This window comes from Seriola dumerili, unplaced genomic scaffold, assembly GCF_002260705.1.
Source record: "Seriola dumerili isolate Sdu_G_001 unplaced genomic scaffold, Sdu_1.0 BDQW01000070.1, whole genome shotgun sequence".
NCBI classification, from domain to species: Eukaryota; Metazoa; Chordata; class Actinopteri; order Carangiformes; family Carangidae; genus Seriola; species Seriola dumerili.
Genome location: NW_019174325.1, coordinates 842,869 through 858,915, shown reverse-complemented (window position 1 = coordinate 858,915; position 16,047 = coordinate 842,869). Strand labels below are relative to the sequence as shown.

At 44.6% G+C, this 16,047-nt stretch overlaps 1 protein-coding gene across 1 annotated transcript in view; it reads left to right on the top strand.

Moving 5' to 3' along the window:
- The first annotated feature begins 278 nt into the window (after positions 1–278).
- met (MET proto-oncogene, receptor tyrosine kinase) overlaps positions 279–16,047 on the top strand; it is a 67,692-nt gene continuing 51,923 nt past the window's right edge. Inside the window, exons 1-2 of the mRNA XM_022743607.1 lie at positions 279–319; positions 1,947–3,150. Coding sequence (XP_022599328.1) covers positions 1,948–3,150 — 1,203 coding nt within the window. The 5' untranslated portion in view covers positions 279–319; position 1,947. The remainder of the gene's footprint in view (positions 320–1,946; positions 3,151–16,047) is intronic.

Below are 16,047 nucleotides of genomic sequence, written 5' to 3'. Positions count from 1 at the left end.
GAGAGCCGCGCGGCGTGTTTGTGCTGAACGCGTCCGGCCAGTGAGTCAGTGAGTCGGGCAGAGAGGAGCCTCACAGGTCTCAGCTGGAGAGTTGAACTGAGTGGGAAACCGGCGAAGTCACATTAAGAAGAAACAATATCGGACTGAGTTTTTTCTTCTTTTTTTTTTTATCTCCAGAATTAAGAAGCGAAGAGGAAAAAAAAAAAAAAGATTAGTTCGGACTTGATGTGAAAGTCAAAAAAAAAAGAAAAGTGCCGCTGCTGCAGAGACCAGTGGAATATGATTTGAACCAACACGAAACACTGTTGCTCGCTAACAGGTGAGTTTTTCTTTTTCTTTTTTTTTTTCTCACAGTTTCTCGACATTTCTCTCTTTTCATTCAGCAGTTTAACTTCGATCTGTGACTTTCATGCGTAAAAACGCGGCGATGAGATGAGACTGAAAAACTCCTCACCCCTTTCTCCCTCCTCCTCCTCCTCCTCCTCCGCTTCTTCTTCTTCTCCTGATTACAGTATCACAGCGCGTTTACTAATGTTTTTACTGGCTCCTAACACCTTTTCACCAACTTCCCATCTGTGTTTTCTGAGACCTTTCGCTGTGAGTCACTTTCCTCTCGAATTGAAAACATTTTCACTGTTTTCCACCGCCTTTTGTCCTTTGAAAGAAAAGAAAAAGGAAAAAAAAACAAATCTGCAATGCTGTAAATGTAATGTGTTTGGTGCAGGTGCGCAGTAATGTGCCTCCTATTTCTTATAATTTTAGACCAAAACAAATCGACACTCATCTCACCATCCTCCATAATGAAGGAAAACTGACTCTAATATTGAGAAACCTTCTATCAAAGATCCTTAAAGAGCGTTTTTGGTTTGGGTTTTATTGTCTCCTACATCACTTTAATCCTCAAACCCTCATGGCTTTTGCCACTTATTAGTGAAACTTTACCTACAAGCACCTGTTAGTTTAAATCTTCCTGAAACACTGTGGCTGGATGACAGGCTGAGCTCTCTCCCTCAGATTTATGCCAAAAAAAACAAGGAGACTTCAGTTATAAATCAGTCAAAATATGCACCCAGGGAATCCGAGTGAGTTCATGCATCACCGCGGGCATGAATATAAAGACTGAGCCCAGTGTGCTGGATGTTTTTGCCTTGTTTTGGTTTATGTTTTATATGTTGGGTTTGTATGGAAACCGCATCCAAATTGGAGGAATGCAAATACGCATTTTGCAAATGCTTTGGTGTTGCTCTTCTCTCCCCCCCCTCCCCTTTTTCCCTCTCCCTCCCTCCACTAAAAGCATCTCCCAGTGGATTACCATTTAGTCGCTGGGGTTATTTATCATTTCGCAGGACGGTCCCCCCCCCACCTCCCTCCCTCCCTCTTGCCTTCTCCCTCCCACCTTTTTTGTTTTAATCGAGTTTATCTCTTCTCCCTTGGGCTTTTGCTGTCTAAACTTAGGCCCGTGGTTGCGTCTCCCTGCGCAGTGGGCTCCTCTCCGGGTGATTCACTGCTTTGCCCTGCGCTGTGGTCACTCGGGAACAGGAGCTGGAGCGCCACAGAAGTGCTCAGCCGAGTCTCGCCGCTGGTTTTTCTAGGGTCAGTGGATTCAGGGGTAGAGGCGCTGATGATTAGGAGGCTGATATTAAAGCTCTGTGTCACCATAAAGCCTGCAGTCACTTCAGTATGACTGGTTTCACTGCTTGTGGTGAAGTGAGTAAACCCTGGTTTCACACCCCGACACAGTCCTGTTGATGAGTCTGAAAAGGGATTTCGATGCCCCTCTTGTTTCTTGTCTGAAGTCCCTATTCAGCACAGATTGTGCCTTTTTTCCACTCCAGACGATTAAGGCCACCTACTCAGAGGTATCTGTGATGAATGTTTTGAGGTCTTTGTGTTCCTGCTGGGATGTTTTACCAACTCATTTCTCGTGTCTCTTGTTTCTGGAACAGGATGAATCTGGGTTGGCTTCATGCAGTCACGCTGCTGTGGGCCCTGTGCCCCAGTACGCGAGGTCAGTGTGATAAATCATCAGAGACCGGCAAACTCAACCTTTCGGTGACTTACGAGCTCCCGACGTTCACCGCAGACTTCCCCATCCAGAACATGGTGACGCTGGAAGGGATCATCTATGTCGGGACTGTGAACCGAATCTTCGCTTTGGCCCCGAACCTCACGAAGCTCTCAGAGTACCACACGGGGCCGCTGCTCGCCAACGAGACGTGCGGCCGGACACCGACCGGCACGGGGGGCGGCAGCAGGGTGGACAACCACAACATCGCCTTGGTGGTGGAGAACATTTACGACAAAGGGTTGTACAGCTGCGGCTCGGCAGACAACGGCGTTTGCCGCCGTCACGTCCTGGATGATGAAGACATGAGCCCGAAAACTGTGGACGAACAGGTGTACTGCTTCGCTGACAAGGTGAGGCAAGGCAGGGGTCAACCCAGCGACTCGGATGTTGTGGTCAGCCCTTCAGGCTCTCAGGTGCTCAATGTGGAGAGCAACGTCATCAAGTTTTTTGTTGGGAACTCCGAGATCCCCGGTTTAGAAAAGGTATCGGAGAACGCAACGCATCCCCACACACTTTCTCTGCGGAAGATGAAGACGAGCCAAAATGGCTTCACTTTCTTCTCCAACCACTCGTACATGGACCTGATTCCGCCTCTCCGCGGAAAGTACTACCTGCGCTACGTCTACTCCTTCCACAGCGGACCCTTCACCTACTTCCTCACCGTGCAGCGGGTGAGCAGGGACTCTCGGGCCTACCACACCCGCATCGTTCGCATGTGCTCCTCAGACCTGGTGATCCGCCGCTACGTGGAGATGCCCCTCGAATGCATCAGCACCGACAAGAGGCGGCGACGCTCCACAGAAGACGTGAAAGTGTTCAACATCCTGCAGGCGGCCCACGTCGCCAAGGTGGGCAGCGATGTCGAGCTACAGAAGCAGCTGAAGGTGGAGGAGGACGACGACGTGCTGTTCGCCGCCTTCGCCAGAGGAAAACCCAACTCTCCGGAGCCGACTCCGAACTCGGCCGTCTGCATCATGTCGCTGAAACACATCAACAACATGTTCAAGATGTACATGCAGAGGTGCAACACGGTGGACCCGTATCACTTCACTGGGTCGGAGAAGAAGTCCTGCTACAATGTGGTAAGAGCCGGGCGCCGGGCGGGTGGGTGGGTGGGTGGGGGGCGGGGGGGCTGTGCAGGGGTAGCCATTGTAGAACTCCCACTTTGCATTTGCTTTTGTCGGAGGGAAATGCAAATGTTGCTGTTTGCTCAACTGTTAAAACAAGAAAAAGCACAATGAATTTTCAAACCCACGACTTTATTTAAGGAAGATGGAAAGAAGACATAAATCCTGCACTTCTCTTCTTTTCTGCTCAAATTTTTACCTTTTCTTTTTAACAAAAATGACCAAATTCTTTCGAAGAAGTCTTGTTGCATCTGTTCCTAGAATCCTCTTTTAATTAAAACTGAATTAATGAGCCCAAATCACATTGATTCAGTTTTAATTTTTGTTATTTTTGTTACATTTAAGACTGAATAAACAAGTTTAAGTGGCTGCAGTTATGTTTAATGGCAACTTCTACAATGGCTACTGCTAATTAACACATTTATGGCTCCTCAAAGGTTCGTTATAATCTTTAGTGAACTTGAAAGATGCAAAAGAATGTACTTGCTGACGATACATTTACATTACTTGCTGACGATTCATTGATCTGAATCGGAGTCAAGACAACGTTACAATCTGCAGATCAGAAAACAAGTTTGAGCGTCATCATGATGCAGTTTTCTAACGTCTTTTAGTCCCGTGAAATAAGCCTCTATCTGTCATCTGTTGCACTGTGTGCACGGCTTGCTTTTTATCCTCTAGAGCTGCAGGGCCGCGGCTGTTTTATCTGCTGCGGGCAGGTTGGTTTGTTGGCCAGAGACACTCAGTCTCAGTAACTGGGTGGTCTCAGTTCAGCCACTCAGTGCGTCGACTGTGTCCTTGTCTAAGCGTCCTTGAGCAGGACGCTGAAGCATGACCTGCTCTTAACTTAGTCCCCCTGACCTCTGACCCCCTCTAGTTAGGATCGTACACAGCACACCTGCCTCTCAGCAACATGTGAGTTTACTATGATGATCCTAAATGTCTGTTTTATATTCCCTTCTAATGCTCATGGATTAATGGCCGGCTTCATACAGTGCAGTGTTAGTAGATACATTTTTCCAAACAGGAAGATAAACAGCTGAATGTTCTTCATTAGCCAACTCAGTTACCTGAGCTCGGTCCAGCTGATCATGTGTTTCACTTGCTGAAAAAGAAGACATGATGCCAAAAGTGAAGCTGGATGTAGTGTAGACCTGGCAGAACATCACAGGGGGACGAGATCTGTGTTTGAGAACTCACTTTTCACACCAAATATTAAATCATCTGCTCTGAATGTAAATGTTAAAGTCGCCACTTAAACCTCGTAGCGATTCCTCCAATTCCTATGCAATGCACTGAATAGCCCCCCCCCCCCCATGCTGCTGTGAGCCAGTTGTTACCTTTCCCAGCGCTCGCTCCCCCTCCAATCCATCAACATCGACCCCGATCAATCCGCCGAATCACCTGATCAATAGTGACATGAAGTTAACTGCCGACCGCCCTGTCAATATGTGTTCCAGTGCTTCCCTCCCCGTGACTTCATCTTTACTTAACCGCAGCATCAGTCACCACTGTATATCACCAGGCAGGCAGCGGATTACTCCTGGATATATATATATATATATAACATACAGGAGTAATGCAAGAGTCGTGTGCAAACACCCAGTACACTCCTGAGGAAGACTTCTGTCAAAACATTGTGTGTGTGTGTGTGTGAGTGTGTGTGCGTGTGCGTGCTATAAACATCACTCTGTGTGCCTCCACAGTAGGAGCATTTATTGCTGTGATTAGCGCGGCTGCAAACCACAATCATGCACCATAACACTGTGCGGTAGTGAAGCATCTCAGCGTGGTTGTACCAGTGGTTTTGCATGTTTTATATTATTGATTACAAATCGTGCACACGTTGCATCGCAGCTGTCACAGACCAGGCTGCGCTGTTTGAGAAATTTCATCCACTGGTTTCCATTCAGTTTTGTACGGTATGAAAATAATCCATCACAGTTTTCTTGTAAACTAAAACAGCCACTTTTACACTGAGTTTCTGTGACTGTTGTGTGCATAACAAACACACTGACCTTCACGTAAAACATTTGCGAAGCCAAGTCTTTGAATATTTAGAAAGTTATATTGTGTCTATCCATGTTCATATGAACTAGTTATCTTCTTCTTCCCTACCTTTTTTTGTGCATAGCTTTATTTCCTGGTAAACAACCTGCACTAAGTGAAATTGCATCACTCCTTTGCACTTGTGTATCTTTGGGTACATAACACCAGAGACAAAATAAACAGGGATCTGCCACAACAACACTACCAGTCAAAAACTGCAGAGGGGACCTTTAACTATCGGTTACTGGAGATTCAAAGACGTAACTCCGTAAATAAAACTGCACTTAAGCTGCATTAATGTACCCTTAACAACACGACTGATGTTCACTATGATGGACTGTACAACATAAACAAGTTTCAAGTGTTTACTAATTGATTTTCATATTCAACAGAAACATATAGAAACCAGGGCCCAGGTGCACAAATAACACCCTTAAAGTTTCCTTAAAATGTTCACTTAAGTATTTAAAGTTTTCTCCTTGTCTTAGTCATATACTTAAGGAATCACTTAAAGTCAGGTAAACCGTTGCACAAAAGACATTAGAGACCAAAGTAAGGAAAAAAACAACTAAAGGATTTTACCGCTGTAAAACGTCTTTCACTGCTGCAAAACTTTTTCAGAGATTCTTTGCAACACCCTCAGCTAAGGAGAAAATAAACCTTAAGCAACCGGCCCCTGTGGCCATGCAAAGAGTATAAAAATCAAAAACTGCGTGGCGTGCATTGCAGATTGTTTTGGCAAAAGCGTGCAGTAGACATGTTTTATAGTTACGGAGCTGTAACTTGCAAACACGCTGTCTGGTCCTTTAAGTTCAGGCTGTAGTGATTTTAAAGGCGCAGTGCTGCAGTGGAGAGATCACACACACAGACATGAAGAGTGACATGTGGTTAAGCTGTTAAAACAGATTCAAACCAGCTTTCTAAATGCGTGGTAGGTGGGTGGGTGGGTTAGGTGTTTGGGCACATCGGCGCGGCCCTGACAGCTATCAGCAGTGGAGATCCACAGGGGGAAGTGAGGAATGCTGGGAGCTTGGGGGGGGGGTTCGGGGGGCAGTGAATATCTGACTCTCAGCGAGCCGTGATGAATGGCTCGGGGATAACAGGGCATCAGCAGCTGGGCGGAAGATGATCCCTCCCCGGGCCGCTGTGGCAGCCGGCCACGCTGGCGAAGCGCCTCCCCCCCCCACCCAACCTCCCCCTCGACCCCCCCACCTGTTACCAGCACCTGTGGGAAAGTGGATGTCGCATCAGTGGCACCGAAGAGCCTTTTTTCGATGGGTTGACGTCGGGCTCGGTGATAATTTGGTGATTCTTTGTCAGATCTTGATTTGATCATATCACAGAACTGTGGTCTGTGTGGCTGTTCGCACATTGCTGCATCACTTCTGAGACACCTCTCACCTCCACACATTTCAATGCAAAAAAAAAAAAAAAAAAGATGGAAGGTAGCTCGCCGTTCGAATACCGCCGAACAAATCGCAGACCGTCTGTCCTTCTGGCGTCTTTGATGAACAGCTGTGGAACGTTTTCCCTGCTATAACGCTTAACAGTGAACAAATTTTGTGGTTGTTTTTTGGAATGTGCAGAAGTCGGAGATGCATTCCTCTCCTGTAAACTGATAACTCACAGAGCCTGTTGTGCACAGGACCAGAGCAAAAAAAAAAAAAATCATCCTGCTGCAAATCAAACAACTTTAACGCGTCACGCTTCTCCAGTTCCAAACAGTTTTAACAAGAGCTGTATTGTACAGCAGGACGATGAGCGCCGGGCAGAGCTCCTCTCCTCACTTGCATCTCTTTGACAGCGCCGGTATGAAAGCTGTTGTTTTGATCGCCCTGAGTGAGAGCGTCCTGTTCCGTTATTAGACGGATTCCTTCCTGTTGACTCACTTGATTACTGGGTCGGCGTGAAGTATGACATCAGTTTAGCTGGAGGTGCAGGAGCATCTCTGAGCTGTATAATTATCACCGGGGTCTTTGTTTCTAACTTCCAACGTAGCCCTTTTGATTTATCTACAACCGACATGATCTTAACATGATTGACTGACTTCATTCTTTAGCAGCTGCATGACTATCTAGACTCAGAGATCCCTTTTTTTGTACCCCCAAACTCAAACTCATATCCACTCAGAACCAGAGCGTTGACTTATTTTCTTTCTCTGCAGGAGTCATCGGAGACAAATGGCACAAAAAATCTGCAGTTTCAAAATATTTCCGTCTCCAAACACGCAGACGCAGCAGGTCAAGTGCTGAGTCGCTGCAGCCAAAAGAGCTTTTATCTCAGTGCAAAGCGGGAAGCCGTTTTCCAGTTTTTTTTTTTATTGCTGACAGTCTTACTTGTATCCTCTTGTCCTCAGCTGCCAGGTTTAAAAAAAAAAAAAAAACTATCACAACAACACACCGTCGAACAATTGCCCACCTGAAAGAGAGTTGGAGGAGCTAATCATAGTACCGCTTAATAGATTTATGACCTGTATTCAGTGGCATATGGCAGGTAGACTCTCTGTTAGCATGAGGTTTGGGAGAGATAAGCACGGCCATAAATTCATAAACGTAAATGTTCAGAGGAGGCATACTTGAGCAGGCAGGAGGTTATTTTTGTCCTCTGCTTCACCAAACCGCGTATTTCTGGTGGAAAACTGCCAGTGTGGATCTGCATGAGGTTGAGAAGCTGAGTGTAAGAGTATGTTTGAAGTTTTTAAGAGGCGGTTGTCAGCTCAGACGTGCCTCTTAACTCCAGTTTAAGCAGCAAGATATGATAAATGTTGTAATGATGAGTGCCTCTCTGTTCGGGCGCTGTCTACGTGATGGTGCAGATCTGTTGCTGTGTCTTCAGGCTGCACCTCAGTTACACCAGGAGCAGGAAATTAAAGAAATAATTACCATTCCTCATGATGAGACGTTGAGCATAACTACTGCTTGCTGTGGTTTAGTAGATTTCTTTAATTATGCTTTTGTTCAGGTTGCAGTTTAAAACATATTTTTCTAATAATTTCAGTTTTATATGAATCAGTATTTAGAGAACCAGAGGCATTTTAAATACAATAGCGGTGCCTCTCATAAAGTCTTCAGTTGACTGAGTTGTTGATTTGAGCAGATATCAAACAGCCAAACTGAGTTTCACTTCATATCAGTCCTTTAATTTATCTGGGTGCACACATTAAATACAGCTAAAGTTTTTGATTACTTAAGGAGCCAGTCTCATTCTTTTACTACACTTCTGATTTCCATAAGAAGATATATTTGTGGTTTTAAAGGTCCCATACAGTGTAAAGGTCTCTGTCCATGTGTAGTGTGATTATAGATCAGGTCTATGTTCTATATTAATACTGTGAAAGTATCAAAGCCTCAGTCCACAGAGAAATGCACACAGCCTGTATTCAGAAACTGAGCCTTAAAACCAGCCGTCAGGACTTCTGGAACTTTGTGATGTCACAACAAAGCAGTCACCAAGCCCCGCCCACCTGGACCCACCATCTAACACTTTATCTGGGCGGGGCTTGGGGCGTGGCTGAGAGCGATGACTGCTTTGTTGTGACATCACAAAGTTCCAGAAGTCCTGACGGCTGGTTTTAAGGCTCAGTTCCTGAATACAGGCTGTGTGTATTTCTCTGTGGACTGAGGCTTTGATACTGTCACAGTATTAATATAGAACCTAGACCTGATCTATAATCAAAAGAGAAATCTCACTTTATACAATATTGGAGCTTTAAGCATGTATGCCAAAATGTGAACTGAATAGAGAAAAGATTTAATGTGATTTAACGTGATGTTTTTTTTCTTCTGTATTTCATTAGCTGAAATACAGAGTTAGAAATACACAGTTATCAAAAACACTCTGTAAACTATTGATCCGACCCTCTGAATGCCGTCCGTCGCTTGATGGCTTTAACAAAAACATGTCAGACCATTTTCCTGGGTAATGTAGTGTGCAAAGGCTTGGCAGGGATTTGGCGCATCCCCAGCACGCCTGGCATCCATTCCCATAAGTCTATAGAGGGAGCAGGAACATTTGAGACTAAAAATAAAGAACGGCCACATTCGAGGTCAAAATTATCATCGGATTACCATTGATTCGAGAAAACCCACCAAATGCTGATTGCTTTTAAATTGAATCTTCGGCCTGATTGATTATAGTGTGTCGTAATATAATTCCAGCTGGGGAGACGCTTTTGACCGACAGTCATTTTAATTAGCCCGCCTGTTTTAATGAACACGCCTTAAACGGTTGCTTGAAGAAATGCCAAACAAGCAGCCATAGAGGCCCATTGATTTGATGTTACTCTGTTAAGGAACTCCTAATCATTTCTGATTATGAAATACGATAGATCCTGTTATGTGACTTCCAAGTTCCTGTCCATCAGCTGTGTGGTAACTGGGGAAAGATCGGGTTACGTTTTATTTGCAGAAATTTGCATACTGCAGCGCCGAGTGGAAGAACGCAGCGACGGCAAATGCAGCACATGTTTTGTTTATTATAGGTCTGTACCAGGGCAATCAATTCTTCATACAGCTTTAATGACATGATGTACAGCTTGTATATGCAGCTCTTTAACAACACGTCTGTGGTTGTTTGTAAGAGCCGCAGCTGGTAAAGAATTAATCGTGTGCAAATGCTGTAACTCGATCCATCCTTATTGTTCTTGCTGAGTTTTATTTTTTCCAGTTAAAAGGATTTTTGGAGTTTTTCCGGATTCAAACAGAGACTCCACGGACAGAGAGAGTGATGCTTGTACATAAAATTGTTTTGAAAAGTCAAAAAGAGCCAAAGACAAAGTGCCAGGTTGTTGGCTGAAGATTTGATACTTGATTCCTGCCAGAGTTCTGTCACAAAGGCAGTGATTGATTGAAGATGTGATTGCAGTGAGACTTGCTTTGTTGAAGCTCCATATTTTACGCTTTTCCATTGTTTTATTTAAAGTGTTGAACCATAAGAAGATATGTTTGTGGTTTTAAGAACATCTCGTCTTTTCGGGCGTCTCTCTGGAGATCTAGTAACAACAGGTCGGTGAGCCAATCAGATGAGAGGAGGCGCTGAGCCTCGTTTTAAGGCTCAGTTTCTGAATACAGGCCGGTTGCATTTCTGATTGAGCGCTTGGATACTTTCACAGTATTGATATAGAACTTAGACCTGCTTTATAATCACAGAACACATGGGAATCTGACTTTATACAGAATGGGACCTTTAAAGGAAACACTGTTAACATAGACGCTTTGCCCTTTTAACGTTCTGCAGTCAGGTGCCTGCACGACCTGCATCTTGACCTGTCATTACGATGCGACTTTTCTTTCCCTGAAAACAACTTGAATCTAAACTTGGACTTTCCCCTAAAAGCCGCAAAAGAAGCAGCAACTTTCAAAAGAGTTTTAAAGAAGGGGAGAAAAAAGAAAGATAGAAAAGAAGAAGAGATGGTCAGTGTCATAAACACACGAAACTAACTGACTATGAAAAGTTATCAAATCAAGAGAATACTTGTTACCATCTTCTTCTAATCTATATTTCACTGTGAGCTTTAGCATGAAACTGTCATATGAAATGTATGAATAAGCGTGACCGTGCATCAGCCGATGTAAAAAGCTTTAAAACCTGCATCTCCTCCTGCGATAGCAGACGCCCTGTAATAACCGCGATTACTCATCATCAGCTCAAGTGCTCTTGTTATTCAGTGCGTTTGCTGTAGTTTTCCACACAGTGAGAGTTTCAGTGTGATTCGACCCGCAGCAGTCTGACAATAGATGGACTTAATACTCTCAGTCTCTTAGTAGCGCTGCTGATTCAGTGGGTTCTGCTGTGGATGCCACGGTTTTTGAGCCCCGCATGCCCGAGCCTGCTCATGCCATCACTTAGCTGGTATTTGTTTCGCTTGTACTCTCCCCTCTGCACGAAGCAGATGCACCGAGGGCTCGGCTTTACTGGGGCCGGCGCGTGTAACATCATCACCAGCAGATACAAGTCGTTTTCTACAGTTATTTCTTTTTTTTTTGAAGAAGAAGAAGCTGCTAACACCCAGAGAAGAAGATGAATAAAGACATGTCTTTTTTTTTTTATGTTGCCGCTTTGCAGCTTTTTGCATAATGTTTTAGGTCCTGTAACCTTTTTTTATCTCGTTCTGGAAATCTGAACCAGGCGAGACAGTTGGAACTTGCATGATGAAACACAGTATATAAACATTTGCTGCTATTGGCGGCCAGAAAATGCATCAACCATTCAGTGGAAAATTTAGCTCTCAAAGTATTTTCCACTTCACTCCCAGGACAGACAGGCAGGCAGTAGCTGCCACATTTACTGAGGAGGGAGAAGCAGTAATAGTAGGATTAGAATGGAGAAAAATAATTATAATTTCAAGTAATTAAGTGGCTAAAACAACAAAATGTAAAAGTATTTGGAGTAAAGAAAAGAAAAAAAAGAGCTGTTCCCTGATTTAACATCTGCATTTTTTTTTTTTTTTTAATTTGCTCCCATGTGATAAGAGGAAATGATCTGTCAGATTTTACGTCTGTGTCACGCCACACAAGAAGCTAATCTCTTCCAAAGCAGGATGAAAATAAGCATGTAAACTATGAAGAATAGCACAGTGGCACCGCTGCCCTTTGCAGGGTGTGTTTTTTTTGTTTTTTTGTTTTTTTTTACCACAGATGTCACAGATTGTGTCACACATGCCCGAGCCTGCCCATGCCCTCAGTAAGCCGGGTGCAGAACCCAGCGGTGCTCAGCGGGCGGGCGGGTCCTTCAGCAGCGTAGTACGGGAATAAACAAAAGAATGAAAATACTACGTTCTTGTCCCGTCCTGTCCCCGTCCTTTTACTCTCAGTAACCCTCTTTGATAAAGAAGACCGCGTGTGAGTGTGTGGGATTAGATCTGCTGCATCTGTCTCACACACTAACACACACACACACACACACACACACAGTTAGCACAGATCTTCACACGTGCACATTCACACACGGGGAAAAAACACCAGAGCTGATGAACCGTTTTCGGCATTTTTCTGACAGCGGATGAGTTTGAAGATGAAGAGCTGCAGGCGACAGGCTGCACACCTCCGTCTCCTTCAGCGAGCTAACCGAACTCCTCTCGCTGTGCCCTGCCGCTATGTCTCACTGTAATTTGCTTGTTTTCTTGCTACTGTTGCCTCTTAATGCTCAGAAAGAAAAGTACGTTTCTAATAGGCTAGTACAGGTTCCCTACACGTCTGTGCACGCGTATGATGAGTGCAATATCCTAACTGATCTCACAGTGGAAACACACTCTTCTGTAGCTAGCTATAGCCCAGCCATGTGTAGTGTGATTATAGATCAGGTCTAGCTTCTATATTAATACTGTGAAAGTATCAAAGCCTCAGTCCACAGAGAAACACACACAGCCTGTATTCAGACACTGAGCCTTAAAACCAGCCGTCAGGACTTCCTGTAACTTTGTGATGTCACAACAAAGCAGTCACCAAGCCCCGCCCACCTGGACCCACCAATCCAAACCTTGCAGGATTTGAATTCTCTGAGTGTTTTACCTGAAATCTGCTCTATTTCTATTCGCTCACTCAGAAAACAGCCAGCCAATCAGAGGAGAGACTCACAATGAGAAATTGCGATCTGTCAATTTATAGGTGAACAGATGTGCATGTGAACAAATGTTCATCTCTGCGTTAAGATTTACCTGGAGAGATTAAACTGATCCCTTCATTGCAGCGTTCAGGCTGATGGAAGCTACTCTTCACCTGTTATAACATCATGGAAAACCGACTACGTGCCCTGACCCTGCACGCTCTCGCTGCCCATAGGGCGATGGGTTTTTTTTTCCGGTGAGAGCTGGCAGCTGTGCGCCCTCCACCCCTCCACCCTCAGGTGGGCCGTTGCGTCACCTGGCAGCCGTGTCCAGGCAGGTCCCTCTGCTGCGGGAGGGGAGGGTTGGTCAGCACCCACATCCAGCTGCGGGGGATATATGGGGAAAAAACAAAAAAACACAAAGACACGGACTGTCTCATGTCATTGTTTCATAAAGACTTGTCTTTTAACAACCTGACGGTGAAGTCATGCCAAACATGTAACCACAGATTGATTTGTGCTACTTTGGGCCGTTAGGATCACGTCACAGACTTCAGATTTCATAAGTCTTTGAAAGCAGAAGATAAAACTGAAAAAGATTGCAGCAACATTATTTCAACATCAGCAGTTCACCTCGGTAATATCAGGTCAACATGAGTCTGTTCATGTCTGCAGGCATTTCTGCATTATTTTACATTCAACTCAGTGTTGGTGTTTAGCTTTGAATCTGCAGAGTTAATCATTAACCCGGGGCTCTGGTTTTCTTGTTTTGCTGGAAAGATTGAAGTGTGTGCAAATCCTTTTGCATGCGGGCTTTTGTGTGCACATCTTATCTTTGTTCCCTAGATAACGAGTAGAGTAGTAAATGTGCAAACCGTCCGTGCCTGCAAGCTGTCTTCCAATACATGCAGGGTGGGAAATTACCAACAGCCAACATCAGCCAAATACTGTTAAATTTAGGCCACGGCTGATAAGGTTTTTTAGTGCTAACCACCACTTTGTCACACACACAACCATCGTTTGTTATTTTTCCTCCTCTCTTCCTTTCTCGTTTGTCATTTGTTCAGCTTCTTCTTATCACAGGAAAATGAGTCTCTGTGGGGTTTGTGGTGTCAGTGAGTCAAAAAACAAGCAATTTAACAAAGTCAAATGTTTCTCTGTGAAGTGATTTTCACTATTTTCTGTAGATGAATTGACTAAATGATGAATCATGCATCAAAACAAACCATCAGTGTCGCCTCTGCTGAAAACTTTAATTTTGAAGTTTATCTTCGCTGCTGTTGCCTGATGTGTAAAACACTTTGTTTCCAGCCAAGTGCCTTCGTGATCGCTGTGGCCAAGTCGTGTCAACTTTCTGTTTTGACACTGTCTTGCAAATTAGATACTTTCCTTAAATACCATCCCGCTGACAGACTCTTCTCTGATTGGATTTCTTTAAATGTTTTCCTCACCAGCACGGAGGCGTTTGCCAGCAGCGCCAGAAGCCGTGCATGATAGACTTGTTTAGTGTCAAATATGGAGGAGCTTTGCTCCGCCGAGCTTATGAGTCAAGACCCCCGAGCTGTTTCCTAATCAGCGGCGTGCCTCCTACTCTTCTATTTCACCACATGGTGATATCCTGCTCTCTACTGAAATGAGGCGTGTGGATGCTTATCTGTCAGCCCCCGCGCTCTAAATGAAGGACCAAAAGCAATCTCCTTTCTTTCTTTCTTTTTTTTTTTTTTTCTCCTGCTGTCCTGAGCAGCGTCCTCACCTCGACCCCGGATCGCTCTCATTTCCTTGGCTCTGGATCCTTGGAGCTTCGTCATACTTCTCTGAGTCCGGCCCTTTGAAACGCTCATAATCACAAAGTTCACTAGAGCAGCAAATGATCCCAGCAGGCCTGTGGCCACAGACTGGAGGAAGACAAATGAAAGCTTACCTCAGCTTCGTCTTGCTCAAGCTAGGAATTATAGTTGTGAGTAAAGTTTTTAAAAAAGAAAAAAGGCAATATGTGGATTGTTTATTTACGTGATCTAGTTGATGACCTGGTCGGCATGACGAGGAGACATGGACAGAAACATCTGGTCAGTCCATCCTGCAGATGTTGTAATCAACGGTTGTGTTTTAAGAAGAAGGACAGGAGAAACGAAGCAGTGTCCTGACCATGAGGAGGACTTTTTTTTATTTTACGCAACGACACTTTGACACGTGGACGGGAATCGAACCACCGGCCCCCCGGCGCTTCATGTGTCGACGACCGTCTCCTCCGTCGACAGCCACATGTGCAGTTCAGAGATCCACCCAGCAACCTCAAAGTTTCAGTTCACACAAACGACAAAACATATTTTCATCATTCGGCTTGAGCGGTCTCCAGCTGTGCAGATGGTTCAGGTTCTTGTCCGTCTCAAAGGTTTCTGCCTCCACGCCAGCAGAACACATTTAAATAATCAGCAGCACGTCCTTCCAGAAACGGTTTCCTTGTTATTCTCCGTACACTGATTCAATTCGAGATTTCATACACAACATTGTGTCAGTAAATAGTGCACATAGTTACACGTTGCTGTTGAACTTTACACAATAAAAAGCTATTTTTCTAAAGCAGCAAACATCACGGATTCTTTCTGAACGATATGCCAAACAAAATCTTAGTGCGATTACTTGCTGGCAGATGAGTCGCAATTTCAGTTGGAACGATCAGTTTTCGTTTCATTTTACATCTGGAGAATATGATTTGTCGGCAGCGCCACGATGCTTCATTTAACGTCTGTTATCAAAAATAACATTTCGATTCATTGTTCAGCCCTAGTTTGAAAGCAGATATCTGAAAGCCCGGACAAATAAAACCAAAACTATTTGAATACACAATAAGAAAAAACATCTTAGCTAACGTTTTTTATTTTTTTTATTTCTCTGGTCAAATTGAGGCTTTTAGTCTCTTTTGATCCGAACAATCTGCTCAGTTTCCTGTGTGTCGTAGACTTCTATGGACCATTACAGGCTTCCTGATGCTGCAGGTAGCCGCTGAAGTATCCTGCATTTTCTAACCCTAATGGAAGTGGACACCGTTTCATTCCAGTGGAAGGTCTCAAGATCTCGGATGAGGTCTAACCCCCCCCCTCCCCCATTCAACCTGTAATCCCCACACAATGCAAGCCAGGGATTGTGCCTGACTGTGTGCTCAGGTAATTGAGGGGGAATACAGAAGAAACCCTCCTCCTCATCCTCTCTGTCCACACACTTGTTTGGCTTTTATCACCCCACCTCCACCCCCTTCCACCC